At 63.4% G+C, this 16,512-nt stretch overlaps 1 protein-coding gene across 7 annotated transcripts in view; it reads left to right on the forward strand.

Annotated features, from left to right (window-relative positions):
* Positions 1–645: 645 nt before the first annotated feature.
* ABCA2 (ATP binding cassette subfamily A member 2) overlaps positions 646–16,512 on the forward strand; it is a 35,801-nt gene continuing 19,934 nt past the window's right edge. For 3 of the 7 annotated variants that reach the window (XM_064469036.1, XM_064469035.1, XM_064469037.1), the window contains exons 1-12: positions 647–907; positions 9,199–9,292; positions 11,659–11,770; positions 12,224–12,390; positions 12,614–12,741; positions 12,952–13,056; positions 13,530–13,715; positions 13,827–14,045; positions 14,654–14,985; positions 15,289–15,448; positions 15,723–15,851; positions 16,133–16,300. In XM_064469036.1, the coding sequence (XP_064325106.1) occupies positions 842–907; positions 9,199–9,292; positions 11,659–11,770; positions 12,224–12,390; positions 12,614–12,741; positions 12,952–13,056; positions 13,530–13,715; positions 13,827–14,045; positions 14,654–14,985; positions 15,289–15,448; positions 15,723–15,851; positions 16,133–16,300 (1,866 nt within the window). In that variant the 5' untranslated portion in view covers positions 647–841. Of the gene's footprint in view, positions 908–9,198; positions 9,293–11,658; positions 11,771–12,223; positions 12,391–12,613; positions 12,742–12,951; positions 13,057–13,529; positions 13,716–13,826; positions 14,046–14,653; positions 14,986–15,288; positions 15,449–15,722; positions 15,852–16,132; positions 16,301–16,512 lie in introns of all 7 variants that reach the window. The other 4 variants (XM_064469034.1, XM_064469038.1, XM_064469039.1 and 1 more) reach the window with 3 other exon arrangements.

Below are 16,512 nucleotides of genomic sequence, written 5' to 3' on the forward strand. Positions count from 1 at the left end.
GTCGGACCCTTCCAAGAACACACATGGACACCACCTGTCTGTGGGATCAGTTGGAGAGCAGCTGCAGGCAGCCAGGCCTAAGCAGGGCAGGCAGCAGCCAGCATGCGAGGACAGCAATGCCACCATCGCATGCAGACCTCCACAGCAACAGGCTCCCCTGAGGCAAGTTTGTCCTGGAGGGGCAACGGCAGAGGAGAGGCTCGGTGGGGGTGACCCCTCCGTGTCTCTGGCTTCGAGAGGTGCAGGGGCAGCTCCTGGGGTAGCTCCTGGGGACTGAGGGGTTCTGTGACTGGGCACATTCCTGAAGCAGGAGCCCCGCTCCTGGACCAGCCACACCCAGGGAGATGAGGGTGCCGAAGCGGCCGCCCCGCGCCGTGCCCCGGGGGCTCCGTGCCGCGGTTTCCCTGGGAGGAGCAGGACCCACCAGCAGGTGCCCGTCTGGCAGCAAGTCCCCGGGGGCCCCCGCGGGACAACGGTGCCCTCCGGGGCCAGGCGGCGGGACTCCGGGCCGCCCTGGACCGCGGGGCGGGCTGGGCTGCGGGGGCACCCCGAGGCCCTGCCCCGGGCTGGGCCGGGCTGGACGGGCGGGGCCGCGGCCCTGCGGGGCCTTTAAGGGGCGGTGGGCGGGCAGGCGGCCCCAGGCTGGGGGCGGCGCTGAGTAAAGCTGGGCCGGGCTGGGCCGGGGCCGGGGCTAGGGCCGGAGCCCGAGCCCGGCCTGCTCCGCGGCCTCCGAGGCTGCTGGGGACGAAGGCGGCGGCGGCCCGGCGGGCTATGGCGGTGGGTGGCGGGTGATCCGCGGAGCCGAGTGCGGGGAGCTGCGGCGGCGAGGCTGGGCCCGGCCATGGGGTTCCTGCACCAGCTCCATCTCCTGCTCTGGAAGAACGTGACGCTGAAGCGGCGCAGCCCGGTGAGCGCGGGCGCGGGCCCGGCGGGGGGGTTGCGGCTTCCCGGCGGCCCTGGGCGAGGCCCCCGAGCGGGGGAGGCTCCGCGGGGCGGCTGCGTGGGCCGGAGGGGAGCCCGCGGGGGGGGGGGGGGGATGCGGAGCCAGCCCCCTCCCTCCCCACGGGCCGGGGTCTCCCCGGGTCCCCGCCCTCCCCACCACTGCCCCCTGCCCGCCGGTCGGGCCGTGGGGACGGGCGATGCGTGGAGGGGCGGGTGCAGGCCCGATGGTGCTGGGAGCCGCAGGGGGCGCGGAGCGTGGGTGCCGGCTGTGCACGGACTCACGGAGCGGCCGAGGAACGCCCCGCCGGCCCCGGCTGCCGGCGCGTCGCCCCCTGCCCCGGCGTGGGTCCAGCCCTGCCGTTCCCTTCGTGGGGCAGCAACAGCTGGGTCTCTCCTGCCCCGCTCCCACCCTGTGGCCGCGGGAGGAACCCGGGGCTGTGGGCTGGGCGCTGTCTTCCACCCAACCCTCTGCCCCGTGTAGCATCTCCCTCCCCTCCACTGCATATTCTCGTCTCCCAAGTGCCCCGGGTACTCGCCAGCCCTCTCCTGTCCCCCTGCGGGGTGGGAGAGCTTTCCCCAAGCCCTCGGTATCCGCAGGCTATAAATAGGTTTCCCAATCTTATGTGGGTCAGAGCCGCTTCCCCTCCGTGGGCTGGAGAGGAGCTGCTATCGCTTTCTGGGCGTGAGGATGAGGAACGGGGTTCCTGGGGGGCTGCTCCCCTCCCGGGGGTGGCAGAGGAGGCAGGATGGCACCTTCCCTGCTGGGGTCGCAAATCTGGTGTGACCCTGCCCCGGCTTCTCATGCCTGACTACTCCTGTGCAGGTTGTCCAGGAGGGAGCCCCGGGGAGGGACCCCGGCCCGGAGGGATCCCCGGCGGTGCAGGCAGGGGGATGGGTGCGTTGGGCACCGAGGAAGACGGTTATTTTTAGAGGGTGGGGGAGGGTAGCGAACTGCTGCTCCTGAGCTGGCAATGCTCTCTCCTATTCCCCCTCCCAAATATCCTGCCTGCTTTCCCTCGCCAGCAGCCTGCAAGCATCAGACCCTGCCTCTGTGCCGGTGGCCATAACACCAGGGACTGCCTGGGACAGGTGCAGGGCCAGCCCTCACCAGGCCCTCCCCTGCCAAGGGCCGCGTTGCAGGCCAGCAGCCCCTGTGCCCCTGGGATGGGCGAGGGGGATGAGGATGCTCTTCTTCGGCTGAGTCATCTCTGCTTCTTACCCTGAGCAGAGCTGCATGGCCACGGCAAGGGGCTGCCTGGTGCTGCTGTGCCATGGACCCCTGCCTGTGAGGGCAAGCCAGCTGGCATAGCTGTGCCCTGGCATCCACTGACCCTGACCTGGCTGCTATGGCTGGTGGGGTTACAGACTGAGGATGCACACATCTTCTGGGGACCCGTTTCTCCTTGACCCTTCCCAGCCCGATGGTCAGTGTGGGGTTGCAGTGCAGGAAGCTGCAGCTGTACGAGGAGGACAAGGAGCCCTGGGCCTGGCCACCCCCACAGGCAGGGACTGGCACTGGAGTGCCTGCTTGCTGCAGGCAGGGTGGCAGGGGAAGGACCAGCTCCTCCTTGCCCACCCAGCAGCGCTGTGTGTGGAGGACTAGCCATGCGCTGGGGGCAAGAGCTGTCCCCAGTGGAGCAGGTAGTCGTGGATAGATCTGGTGCAGCCCTTGGGGTAGTCATGCCCTGAGGATCTGTGTGGCCTGTATGTGTCACCTACTTTCTCATTCTGTGTGTAAGTGCCATGGTCACCTTGTACTCCACTTTTGTGCAGAGGTCATTATCCTGCCCGATCCTGGGGGAACGCTGCCCTTTCCCAGCAGCCCAGGAGCAGAGCTGCTGGTGCTGGCTGGCCAGGGCAGAATCAGGCCCCGTGCCGGAGCCCAGCCTCATTGGCCCATGCCTTGCTCTCTGTGACAGGTACACCCTGGCCACATTCAGAGCTGGATGTTTCACCAAGTGAGGCTGAGGGGACTGGGAGTAAGCATGAGACCCCTCCCCTGCTCAGGCTTCACCCTGGCGGGATCAGAGTTGGGGATTGCGGGGATTCTCCCAGCCTCACAGAGGGAGCATGGTGCATGCCCTGCCCTTGCCCTGCCAGCAGCCTCCCACTGGTACAGCCTCATGTCGTGAGGTGCTGCCCTGAGGTGGGTGCCTCACTACAGTGCTCTTTCCTCCCAGCAACATGCAGAGCAGTGGCCCTGGTGCTATGGGATGGGATGGGGAGCAGACGCCTTGTGCTTGGCTGAGGGTGCTGGGCTGGGACTTGAGAGCTGGGGCCAGTGCCTTGCACTGCCCCTGAATGCCGCTGGTTCTGGCAGGGTCCCCATGATCCATGGCACCAGGGTGTCTTTGGGGAGCAGCATTGCAGCAAGGTTCAGCAGTGCTTTTGGGACAGACTTTGTCCACAGGCACTTGGTGAGGGCTTGGCTGGTCCTCTTGAGGATGCAGCAGTTCTGGGTACAGCAAGGCTGCGTGACCAGGTGGTCTTCAAGAGAAGTGTACTCCTGACCCACAGTGCCACATGTCACCCACTTCTGTAATGCCCTTTTGTCACCAGAGGAGCTCACCTGCAGCCTGGTGAGGGTGATGGCTGGGCACTGTACTGTGGTGCCATCACTGGCTTTTGCTGGAGGGAGCCAGGGCTGTGGGTGCCTGAGGATGGACAGTCCCCTGGGGTGCTGATGGCAGCCCTGGGCAGTACAGGCTGTGCCATTGTCTACCGTTGTCTTGGCTCTGCTGGGACAAGAGCTGAGCTCATCTATGTATATCGTAAGGGGTGAGTTCCCCGACGAGGTTTGGTAGCTGGTTAAACCCATGTTGGATGTAAAATTAACAGGTGATCTCTCAAAAGTTACCACAGGCATGGTTCAGGTTTTCATCCACCTTCCCTGTGGCTAAATGTGCCCACATGTTTGGGACAGGAAGGTGACTGCAGCTGGAGTTCCCTGCTCTGGAGTGCTGGTGATGGAAGCACACTGCTGGGTTCTGTTTGGCCATGGGGAAGAGCTGCTCTTTGGAGCAATAGGGAGCAGGAGTTGAGGCTCTGGGTGCTGCTTCAGTGTCATAGCATGTCAGTGGGGCCCTGGGGTTGGGGATAATGCACATGGGTCAGGGGAGAGCCAGCAGCAGTGTGGCTGCTTTACCCTGTGCAGGGTTTGTGCCTTTAGTTCCTTGTCCAAGAGCTGGGAAGCTCCCACTGCCCAAAGAAGTTGTCCTGGTGGGTCTGCCTCTTCCTCCCTGGCTGGTGGGGGTGGAGCTGTGGGGATCTTGATGCCTCCAAAATACATAAGGCTGAAATCTTGGGGTGTTGGGGGAGCTCACCTGGCTGGCCCTGCTGCAGCAGCACCTGTGCCAGAGAGCAGTGTCCCTGGGGGACAGAGCACCCAATGCCTGCGGAGGCACTGCCAGGTCCTGCTGCCAGTGCTGGGTAGGGGCTGGTGCCAGATCCTGCAGCAGGAACTGATTGGGCTGGCACTGCCCTGGCTCAGGGTGCTCTTTGCCCCCTCGCTGTTTGCAGTTGGTGTGGGGGAGGTGGTGGTGTGGGACATGACACGATGTGCAGGCTTGGCAGGGTGGTGCTGGTTTAGCAGTGCCAGGCAGCACCCCTGTGAATCCCTGCTTGCAGGGTGGCCATGGGGGCACCTGTTGCAAAGCGATTGGTGGCCACAGTGGCCCAGAGGGCAGGTGCCCATGAGCCACTGAGCCTGCAGGACTCTGCCTCACTCCCTGTCTGCAGGGAGAGGCTGCAGGGCAGCCAGTGCCTTCCTCGACACCGTGGCTGCTGGCGCAATCCCACCTGCTGTCAGGCTTGACACCTTTTGCCAGCAGGAGGTTGGCCACTTCCTAGTGCCATGTGCTGGTGCGAAGCGCTGCTGCATGGCCCTGGCGACAGGGGGCTGCTGCTGCATTCCCCTTGCCATGGCACGCTGGTGCCCAGCTGACATAGCACGGCGGGGTTGGCATGGGGGAGAACCATGCTTGTCTCTCCCTGGACTCCCAGTTCTGGCATGGCAGGACCGGGCTCAGGAGAGGTATTGGCCAACCCCAGTGCAGATTCCTCCTACTCCAGCGTCCCTGAGGCTTGTCCCCAGGCTGCCATGCCAGGGCTACAGGGCAGCGTGTGAGGGGTGGGGATGTGCCCTTGCTGGGGGCAGTGATAGTGATGGGCACAACTTGCGCTGAGCAAAAGTGTGACCAGAGACAAGGGTGGTGACAGCCAGGCATTGGCAGGGGAGTCGGCAGCCCCTGGGCCCACCTTTGGCCCATGGGTGAGGGCACAGGCAGGTGACCTCGGGGGAGCCCTGGCGGTGCCCTGCTGGATGGTGACCATCAGTGGCTGTCTGGGGTGGTGGTGGGGAGGGGTGGGAGGGGCAGGACTGGCCTGTGGTGGGTGCTTGGTTTGGCCTCATGGGTCTGCCTGGCCATGGGGCCTTGTTCATCTGCCAGCTCTAGTGGTCGTCTTTCCCAGTGACTGTGGCTTCACCTGCTTGTGCTTCCCAGCTGTGGGCAAGTAAGTGGATATTTAATGATGATTAAAGTCTGGAGACATCAAAAAGTTTAAGATATTTTTGCCAGCCTTAAAATACCGTTGGAAGAGTTGGGGTGTTAATTCTCCAGGAGCTGAGCTCTATCCATTGGGGCTCCTGTGGGCTGACACTGCTGCTGCCGGTTCTGTGGGCAGTGCTGGGACCGACGGGAGAGGCTGACAGGGAGCAGGCAGCAGCTCACCTTCCTCCCCGGGGAGGAGCTCAGGTAGACCATGCCCTGTCCTCTGGTGGGTGCAGGGTGAGAGTTTGGCAGCTGGGCTTTTTCCCCAAGCTCTACAGAGTGCGGCTTCAGGGCTGGTAAATCCCCTCACATGTGCCAGGCCACAGGGAGAGGGGAGCTGACATGGCAGGTTTGGGCTGTGGGGGCATCACTGGGGTTGCCAGCTTGGGTGTCTCTGGGCCAGGGCTCCCAGCTCCCGCATGGCCCTCTGCAGGGCCATGCTGGCTGAAGGTGATGGCTGCAGGCTTCAGGGCATTTCTGGGAGCAGACAGGGAGGGATGGACCAGGCTCTTGGGTGGTGGTGATGGATGTAGAGAGCTGCCTCCGCCTGGCCTGGCTGCCCCCGCAGGGAGTGCACAGCTTGGGCCATCAGAGCATGCACACTGCTGTGACCCGGGGATGCCAGCAGAGTTGTCCTGCCAAAGTCCATGGCCCAGTGCCTGTGGCTGTGCTAACCCTGGCTTCAGCACATCTCCCAGCTGCCCCCAGTGCTGGCCAGAGGGTGGGCACGGTGGGACTGCGCCAGGCCAGGCTGTTTGCTCTTGCTGTGTCCCGTGGGGCTTGTTGGTGCTTTTGGCCTGGCAGCATGGGAGCTGCGTGTCCCTGGCTGGTGCTGCTGCTGCCTCATGCGCAGGCTAGGCCGTGCCTGGCCCTCATCCTCCTTGCCACCCCCTATTCCCATCTGCTGTGTGGCAGAGGGCAGGAGCAAGTGTCAAGCTGCTGGCCTGGTGCTCTGGGGAGCTGAGTGTTTCCCTGCCAGGGAACTGCCTGCCTGGGGCCAGCGCCCTGCTGGCAGCACCTGCCAACCTCTGCCTCCCTTGCTGCGGGAGTCAGGCAGGATCTGGCTGTCCCTGCATCCAGCTGGTGGCAGGGCTCAACGTGGGATCCCATCACTCATGATGATGCGGGCAGACACATCCAGTGCTCATGCTAGCCCAAACAGTGCCTATAGCCTCATCCTGCTCACCTCTCCAGAAGGTCAAGGTGAGCATGTGCAGGGGGATGTACACATGTGTATGTGGTGGATCCCTCTGGCATGCTGTCCCCAGTGCCCTCAGCCACTGTCACCTGGGCACAAAGGCCCCTGGGACCCAGGTTCCCACCCTGGGTGCTCACCAGCACCCTCCCACAGATGTACGTGTGAGAGCCCTCACTGAGGAAGGAGTGAGGAAGGGTGAGAGGACAGGACAGACTGTGCAGGGCATGGCCAGACCTGCTGCCAGCAGTCACTGGTCCTTTTCTCCTTGTCCCTTATCTTCTCCCAGCATTTCCTTCCCAGCTGTCCAGATCCAGGCCTTGCTTCCTCACACAATCCCAAAGTGTCCCCCTGTGTCCTGCACCTGCAGGCAGGAACCCCGCTGTCTCGAGGCTGTGCTAACATTGGGTACCCCTGCTGGGTCTCCCACCGGGGGTCATGATGCTCCCTTGGGACAGCATTCCTCCCCCTGCTTGCCAGTGCCTCTGCCCCACTATGGGTGTGGGGCAGCCCTGGCTCTCCTCTGTGCCTGGGAAGCCCCTGTGGGGACATGCCAAAGGGGAAGGATCAGTTCCAGAGGTGTTGGCTGGTGAGCCCTGCTCTGCAACCATGTCTGCCCATCATCATGCTACCCCAAGTGCCAGTGGTGGGGAACAGCCTGTCCTGGCACTGGCATATGCAGCGGTGCAGGAGGGGTTGGGAACAGAGGACATCTGGGGAAGGAGATGAGCAAAAGGTCAATGACCCACTTTAAAAAAACATAAAATAATAACAGGCAGGTCCCTCCCATTGCCACCAAGGACCCAACAGTCACCAAGGGAGCCTGGTACAGCCTGGTGTGGGTGTGGGGGGATGGTCCCACAGGCGCCTGGGCACAAAGGCCCGATTGTGTGTCTGATAAACAGGCGGGGGTGGGTGCAGGCAGTGAGCAGCAGGGCAGGAGCCACGGGGAGGGCAGAGTGGGTCAGGGTCTCCCTTGCCATCCCCCCACCCCCCCCCGTACAGGGATGGTGACGCCAAGGGCCATGCCTGGGACTGGTGGTGCTGGCAAGATGGGGATCCCCTAGCCATGGCACCATTCCTGGGGTGTCCACCCTCCCCTTTAGCCCTTCTTCCTCCAGTCTCTGCCTCCCCCAAAATCGGCAGCTCTGGGTGTGGGGAGGGCAGCAGTGAGGGGCACCCGTGTGTCCAGCTATGCCTGTCCTACAGCCCTACTGACCCTGACGCCTGCAGGAGTGCCACAACAGGTGGAAGTCCCTCTGCTGACTGCGGTTCACTGGGCTGCTGTGACTTTTTGGCAGAGGGTTTGCAGCCCCTGGGTGAGGCCAGTTTGGAGGCGACGCTGTTGGGAACAGGGTCTGACTCTGTCACCTGCTGCCAGCTGTGTCCTTCCAGGCAGGCCCTGTCATGTTGAAGCCTTCTCTTCCCCTGCTTCTGGTGTGCTCCTCTGGTGCCTGGTCACTGCAGTTGACTGGGCTGGTGCGGGAGTGTGGCAGGAGGTGCCGGTGCTGCAGCGAGCACCTTCCCGGCAGCGGAGCTGGGGCCTGCCCTGCCCAAGGTGGCAGCAGGTTCTGGGGTCTCAGTGCCAGCCTAGGGTCTGATCTGGCCCTGAAGCAAGCTCAGGTTGGCTCACCTCACCCCATGCCTTAATTTCCCCACCCACAGTAGTTCCCCTTCACTTGGCAGCAAGGGCAATGAGGCCATGATGTGGCCTGGGTACTCCCAGAGCAAACTGGCAGCAGCTGTGCTGGCAGCCTGCCGGGTGCCCACTCCTGCTGGTGGCTGAAGGTGCTGATGCCTGTCCCCAGGACCTCTGGGCACAGAGCCCAGCCTGGGCTGCCTTGTGCAATTGGGGTCAGGGATTCCTAGGGATTTGCTGTGATTTACTGCATGCCTCTGGTGGAAATCCTGTGCAGCCATGGCTTTCCTGGGAAGGTATGGAGGCAGTGCGAGGATCCCCCATGCTGCTGCCCAGTTGCACCTGGATCTGGTGGCAGGGCCTGGCTGAACCGAACCTTGCCTCGATGGTGTTGGGGTCTGTCCCCTGCATGGTCCCGTGAGTGGGACCCAGCAGTGGTGCGGGTGGCTGCCGGCTGTGAGGGCATTGCCAGGATGGGGGCCTGTGGCTCTTTGCTGGCCATAAGGACTTGGGGTCATCTCCCCTGGGCAGCTGCAGCTGCAGTGGCCCATCAGGGCTGGGCTCAAAGCACCAGCACCCTGTTTGCATTGCTGGAGTAGTGGTCCATCCCCTCTGTGGTACCCTCTCCTGTCCTGAGGTGCCCCAGGCAAGATGAGTAGGCAGGGTGCAGGCAGGGACGAGCAGGAGATCCTCGGGTGCTCAGGGACCCGTTTGCTTCTGGCTGAGCTGCAATGGTGTCACGTCACCACCCACAAGATGTGGGCACAGTGCTGCACCGCACTGGTGCTCCAGGGACCCCTGCCCATGCTTGTCCTTGGTAGCCAGGTCCTGTCCCCAAGCGTCACAATCCCTCTGCTTTGTGTCATCCTCAGTGGGTGCTGGCCTTTGAGATCTTCATCCCCTTAGTGCTCTTCTTCATCCTCCTGGGGCTGCGGCAGAAGAAGCCAACCATCCCTGTGAAGGAAGGTGAGTGCCAGAGAGGTGGTACTTGGGGCCACCCCAAGGCTCTGGGGAGCTGCTCCAGCATGCTAGGGACTGCCTGGGGGGCCCCCCGCGACAGCTGGTGGGGATCTAGAGGGACCTTTTGGGGGGCATAGCACTTGGCAGGGGCTGCAGCTGAGGGCTGGCAGGGCAGGCACAGTGGGGTTGGAGAGCCAGAATCAGTCCCAGCCAGTGGGGCCTGCCCTGGGGGTGACAGTGCCAGCCAGCCTGTGGCTGCCATCAGCAAGGACATTTTGTGGTAGGAAGGGGGAGATGGAGCTGGATGGTGCTGGGACAGCCACAGTCCCCCTGAGTGGTCAAGGAGCAGCTGAAGTGCTGCTGGAGGGGGGAAATGCACTGCATGGAGACCCGTGACTGGCTATGGTGGGGCTCTGGGGCCCTGGCAAGGTGACAAATTGATGGGACTGGAGCTAGGGGCTCCTGGAGATGTGCAGCCGGAGCTCTGGCCGGGGCTGCAGGCGCCAGTGCCTGCAAGCTGTGCTGCTGGGAGGAGGCGGCAGAGCAGACTTGCCAGCTTGCCAGGGCTCTGTGTGGCACCTGTACACCCTGTGGGATGCCCACCCTGGCGGGTGCCCTTGCACGGGTGGCACAGTGGGGCCAGGGGGAGATGCTGGGAGCTGGCGGCAGCAGCGACCTGGCATAACTTGTCCAAGCCTGTGTTTCAGCATGTCCGGGCAAGGGAGAGCCCAGCTACGAGTGTGGGTCCACCTGCAGGCATTGCCCTGGTTCCTACCCCAGAGCTGACGTGCGCTCTGTGTTGTGTGGTTTTTTTGGTTTGATTTTTCTTTCTTTTTGCTCATGTTTTCTTTTTCTTTCCCACCATCTCCCTTGTCCGCCTGCCCTCCATGCCTCTACTGCATGTGCCAGTCTGTAAGTTGGTGGGGTGGGTGGGTGCCTCCCCCCCTTCCCCCACCTATGCCAGCTACATGTTTTGGGGAGAAAGAGCCTGGTTTGGATCAACTCACTCTGGCCTAATCCACACCTCTGTAACCCTGTTGCCTTCCTCTGCAGCTGGTGAAGATGAGCTTGGGCAGCACAGTGTGGCCCCTGCCTGCTTCTCCCTGGTGGGCTGCCCAGCCAGGACTGGCTCCTGGTGGTGTCCCCACTGGGTTAGTGGTGCCGGGTTCCCCAGGTGCTGGGGCCACTGGTGATGATGTCCCCGGCCCCCTGGGCTGCAGAGGGCTCTCCAGGCCAGGGGGAGGCTTGTCCTGCCCCTTCTTGCCTCCCTCCTGGGGCAGATGGGGCTGGGTGCTGGCCTGCGTTCTTGCCTGTGCTCCCCCAGTTGGTCCCCAAGGGGCTGGAGATGCTCTCACCCCTGCACCACCACTGGGTCCCTGTCCTGGCCCCTTGCAGCTGGGACAAGCTGGGATGTGGCAGTACTAGGAGCCTGGAGATGAGCAAGGTGACACCCATGCGATAGCTTTGTCACCAAAGCGTGGCATGGTCAGCACGGTTTGTCCCACCACCCCAGCAGGCTGCTAGCCTGTCCTCTGCAGGGCCTGACCCTGCCCTTGGCTGCCCCTTGCCCCTGCCAGAAGCCCATCTTCACCAGCCTCTGCCCGTTGTGGCCATGCTAACAGCACTGACCTGCCTCTAACCATGGGGCCCCTGGACAGGGTGGCAAGTGCAGGGTCCCTGCCTGGCACTGCCGAGTGACAACCTCCGGTCCCCTTTGGGCAGGACCCTTCCAGGCTTGGGGAAGGACATGGAAGGACCCCAGCAGGGACGATGGCGCAGTACCAGTGGAAGGGGGGAGGTTTGCTGTCCCCTTGCTGCTCATTTCTTCCGTCTCCCCCACACTGTGTTTCCATTTCCACCCACCTCCAGCAGCCGCACGTCAGGGCAGGGGGGAGGCCAGGGGCTCGGGGAGCTGTGGGTGACAACTTTAGTTTCCCTGTCGTATTCTTCCTTCTCCTCCTCTTCCTTTGGAGATCTGGCAGTGCCTCTGAGGTTACTAACAAGAGGGGCCAAGAGGCTGGGGGAGGTTGGCAGCCATTCTGGGGGAAAGTGGTAAAAGTTGGTATTGTACTGGGGCAGAAGGGACCTGTCACCCAGGGGGAAGCAGGCATGGGCAAGAGGGCAGGAGCCAGGGTGGCAGGAGTTGCCCACAGCCCCAAGTGACCACCAGCTCAGCACAGCCGTGGTGGGAAAGCTGCACACTTCTGACCTTGGCCGCCAACCTCCCGCGGAGCTCGCAGGGCCCGGCACGTGCTTCTCTGAACTGAGTGTCTCTCCGGTGGCCCTCTGCCTCCCCCCTGCCTTCTCCCACCTGTCCTCCCTCCCTGCCCACACCTTCTGCGGCCTCTTCTGCGCTCTCTTGCTGGCTCCAGCTTTCTACACGGCGGCCCCACTCACCTCGGCTGGGATCCTGCCCGTCATGCAGTCCCTGTGCCCTGATGGCCAGCGCGATGAGTTTGGCTTTCTGCAGTACTCCAACTCCACGTGAGTCATGCCCTCACCACACGCTTCCTTCTCCCACCCCACGTGCTCCTGCACACTCCTGCTCATGGCCTGCCCCTTCTCCTGCAAGCACTGCCCTCCTGGCAACAAGCACAAGCCCCTGTCCCCCAAAGTGCTTGGGTGCAGAGCACCGTCTCCCTAGGGTGCAGGGGACATCTCAGTCCGTTCCTTCATGGGCTGTCAGGTGCCCAGTGCTGGGAGGAGGACAGAGGTGGCCCTTGGGGACACATTGAGGCACTGGGGCTCTCCTCTGCACCCCTGGCATGGTGGATTTGGTGTGCAGGCAAGGGCAGCTCTGGGGGCAGTGGTGCCCCATGGCAGGCATTGCTGCTGCCCCGTGCACACGAGGGGCTCGTCCCCTGCAGGGCTCTGTGGAGGGTGTCCCTATCCCTCCGTCCCTGTCCCTGAAGCCACGGTGGTGCTGGGCTCTCACAGGGTGACGCAGCTCCTGGAGCACCTCAGTGAAGTGGTGGAGCAGAGCAGCCTCTTCGACCCACAGCACCCAGGGCTGGAGGAGGAGTTGGAGTCGCTGCGCCGGCGCCTGGAGGCGCTCAGCAGCAGCGAACCCAGCTCCATGGAGACCCACTTCAGCAATCGAGCAGGTAGGCTGTGCCCTGCGGGCCTGCGCTGCTGCCTGCGCAGGCAGGGGTGCAGATGCCCATCTGCCAGGCACCCAGCGATGCGATGGTGTGTGGCAGTGCCCTGCCAGTGTCCCACATTGCTGCATTCCAGGCAGGGCCAGCTGTGATACGTCCCCGTGTGGGGCTGTGCAATGTCCCTGGCACTGGCGGGCTGCTCTGACACCCCTGCCTTGCTCCTTGCCAGGATCTGGCTTCACGCTGGCGTGGGCAGCCAAGGACTGGGGCGAGCTGTACCGCTTCCTGACACAGAACATGTCCCTCCCCAACAGCACGGCTGAGCTGCTCCTGGGCTCCAGCGTTGACCTGCGGGAGGTGGGTGACCACACAGTGCTGCAGAGCCTGGCTTTGCAGGGGTCCGACTGACCCAGACTGAGCCCTGACTGCTAGACCCACAGGGTGGGAGTCAGCAGGCACCAGGCCGCGATACATCCTGCCCTGCCCCCTCATGCTGGGGCATTGCTGGGCAAACAGGTCCCTCCGGGCCTGGCATGCTCAGCAGCCCCACTCCCATCCCTGGTGCAGGTGTACCGCATTTTTTTTGGTTCCTTTCCTTTGGTACCCGATGAGACCCATGAGCGTGACCTGTGGGATAGGTTTGGCCCTGGTGAGAAGATGATGCAGCTGGAGGTGAGGAGCAGTGCCGCATGCTGGGGACATGGTGGGGCAGAGCTCGTCCTCTGCATCCCCTCCGTGTCCCACCACAGGGCGATCTGGGGGTGTCTGTCCCAGCAGAGGGATGTGACAGGATGCTGTCAGGTGGCCAGAGCCGCAGCAGGGATAGCTGGGTCCTGTCCCAGTGGTGCCACCAGTTCCTCCAGTGCTTTGAGGCACACCAATGCCTGTGCCTTGGTTTCCCATTGCCACGGGTGCTGACACCACCTGGATGGTGGCTGAGGAGGGAGCAGAGGAGTTCCCTCCTGTGGCTGGGGTGCAGGGGACCCATGGTGCCTCCCACCTGCACATCCCCTTTTCTTCCCCTCCCCATGGAGACCATGGATGTGGGTGCTGTGTGGGCCGTTCATGTGTGCCTGGGGGGACACACGAAGGGGGACCCTGGGCAGCCCCTGCACCACCAGCCACCCCCGTTGGTCCTCTTGCAGAAGAGCCTCCCCAGCGGCTGGAGGAGCCTGCAGGAAGGGCTGGTCCACAGGGCGCTTCGGGACCCCGTGGCAGCTCTGCGCCAGCCAGCGCTGCTCCGCCTGCTCTCCCAGGCCCTGGGCCTTGCCAGTACTGCCCCAGCACCCACCACCTCAGACAGCCCCCAAGCCTTCGTCACCGAGATGGAGGTGAGCACCTCGCAGGGTGAACTGGGGTGTGTGGGCAGCAGCTCTGCCAGGGTGGGCACCATCACAGTGCCCCTGTGCCCAGGGCTGCACCCCCACGGCTCCCTGCCCTAGGGTATCCTCTTCACTGCGCCGATGCTGGAGCAGCTGACGTGTGAGCAGAGCCCAGGGGGGCTGCGTCGCCTCCTGCACGTAGCCCCTGGGCAGCAGCCGCTGCTGCATGCATACCGGGTGCTGGCCTGCAATGGCAGCCAGGCTGCCCGCCGGGAGCACTTCGCCCAGCTGGCCGCTGAGCTCCGGGAGCAGCTGGATACCCGCAAGATTGTCAGCAGGGTGAATGCGGGGCTGCGGGACGTGCCTCCCACTGGCTGTGGGGTGGGCTGTGGGGCAGGGACATGTCCTGGGTGGGGTTTCCCTACTTACCAGGGATGTGTGGGGATGGGGCTCTGTTACATGGTGCGGCCCCTCCTGATCACCCCTTTATCCCACAAGGGCACCCCCCACCCAGCCCTATGGTGGGACCCCACATAATTCGTCTTCCTGGCACCTGCTCGGACGCTTCCCATTGGATGGGGCTGGGTGTCCCCAACAGGCTCCTCTCCCCAGGACTGGCAATGTCCCTGGTGGCACAGCTCCTCAAGGCTGGCTCTGAGGTCCCCCTCCTCATCTGATGTGTCCCTTGTGGTCACAGAGGACCAACCTTCCTGCCTGAGGGACACCTCGTGTGCCCCAGCAAGACCCTGCCTGTATTTGCACTCCCACTGCCTGATAGCCAGGGATGCACATCAATGAATCTAGGGCCCCAGCTGGGCACAGCTCCAACCTTTTAACCCATGAAGTGGACATGCCACTGCTGGGGGTCGCCCTTGGTCCCCTCCTGGTGGCGAGCAGGGCTCTGTTGCCCCAGCCATGTGTAACCTCTTGCCTGGTCCTCCTCACAGCTGAAGCTGGATGAGGTGAACAGCACAGCCACCCAGCACCGCCTCCGCGCCTTCCTAGAGGACCTGGTGGAGATGGAGAAGGTTCTCCGTGATGTGAACATCCTCTCAGCACTGGCCAAGCTGCTGCCCAGGGGAGCCTGCGCCAGCAAGGCCCCACCACCCACTGCCAACAGCACTGGCTGGGTCAGTGCCAATGGCACGGCTGGCAACACCACGGCGGAGGAGGAGGGCACCGGCAGGGGCCCGGCCGGCAGCGACGACCCCCAGGGGCAGTTCTCGGCATTTGTGCAGCTCTGGGCTGGGCTGCAGCCCATCCTCTGCGGCAACAACCGGTAGGAGCCCTGGGCGATAGAGGGGGCCAGATCCAGCTGCTCTCTGGTTGGGACAGGGGTGCAGGAGAACCCACCTTGCCTCTGCCAGTGGTCAAGGGCCCCGGTTATCCCTTGATGAGCGTGCGGGAAATGGATGCTGCACCACAGCAGCCTTGTGCCACATCCAGGGGAAGCTCCCCATGCTGGGCAGCACCACGCTGGCATGGGAGGTGGTGTGAAATCCCCTCATGGGCAGGGGTGGGCTGCCTGCAGTGAGGAGTGCTGTGGCTGGAGCAGAGGTGGCAGCCTGAGCCCCCTTTGCAGGACAATCGAGCCCGAGGCGCTGAAGCAGGGTAACATGAGCTCACTGGGTTTCACCAGCAAGGAGCAGCGAAACCTCGGCCTCCTCGTGCATCTGATGACCAGCAACCCCAAAATCCTGTATGCCCCTGTGGGCACTGAAGTGGACAAGGTCATTCTGAAGGTGAGTGTGCAGAGGTCAGGATTCTTGTCTTTCCTCTCCCACCAGGACCACTCTGCGGTGATCTCCTTGCTCAGATGGGCTTGGCAGGGCCAGAGCTGAGTGGGGAGGAAGGGGCCAGCTGCCAGCCAGCACTGCCAGAAGCAGACAGCTGCGCTGGCCCTTGCTGGGATAGGGATGCTTGCTGGGATGTGGGCAGATACTGCCATGGCTGTTAGCCATCCCAGACAGCAGGGGGACCCCTGCCTCTTCCCACTGAGACCTTCCTCCCCTCCAGGCCAATGAGACCTTTGCCTTTGTGGGCAACGTCACCCACTACGCCAAGGCGTGGCTGAACATCTCCCCCGAGATCCGTGCCTACCTGGAGGAGGGCAGGCTGCAGAGGCGCATCCGCTGGCTTCAGCAGGTAGGATAGGAAGGAGGGGACCAAGCCTGCCTGGGCTTTACTGCCCCGGGGGTGTGGAGGGGGTGTCCTGTCCCCAGGCACCTTGTAGCTTCTTTGTGTGAAGCTCCTGGGTGCCCATCCTGCTCTTGCAATGACCGGGCTGGTTCCCGATGGAGGGTGGACGCTGTCCCTCTGTCCCCAGAAGGAACGTTGGGTCCTGTCTGTGTCCTTAGGGAGGACAGGAGGATGAGAGGCAGGGCATACCCCAACTTCTCCCTCCCATGTCTCCTTCTCTGCCCTAGTTCACCGCTGACCTCCACAAGCACCCAGAGATCCTCAATGTCTCTGACAGCGATGTTCTCCACAATTTCCTCAATGGCAACTTCTCCCTGCCCAATGCCAGCATCCTGCTCCAGCAGCTGGACACCATTGACAATGCTGCCTGCGGCTGGGTCCACTTCATGGCCAAGGTGAGGTTGTGCCTGCCTGTGGGAACATGGGTGCTGGATCAGCACCCACCACCCACAGCGGGCTCTGTGGGGTTGAAGAGGGGTCAGGCACGCTCAGACCTCCTTAAGGCCACGGGATGGGACCCCTGGGGGAGATAGTGGCTTCTGCAGTGTCAGGAGCTTGGGGGTAGATGTCAGTGGTGGAGATGCTCATCCACTGTTGGGTTTGGTGG

The sequence above is a fragment of the Phalacrocorax carbo genome, chromosome 18 (assembly GCF_963921805.1).
Source record: "Phalacrocorax carbo chromosome 18, bPhaCar2.1, whole genome shotgun sequence".
NCBI classification, from domain to species: Eukaryota; Metazoa; Chordata; class Aves; order Suliformes; family Phalacrocoracidae; genus Phalacrocorax; species Phalacrocorax carbo.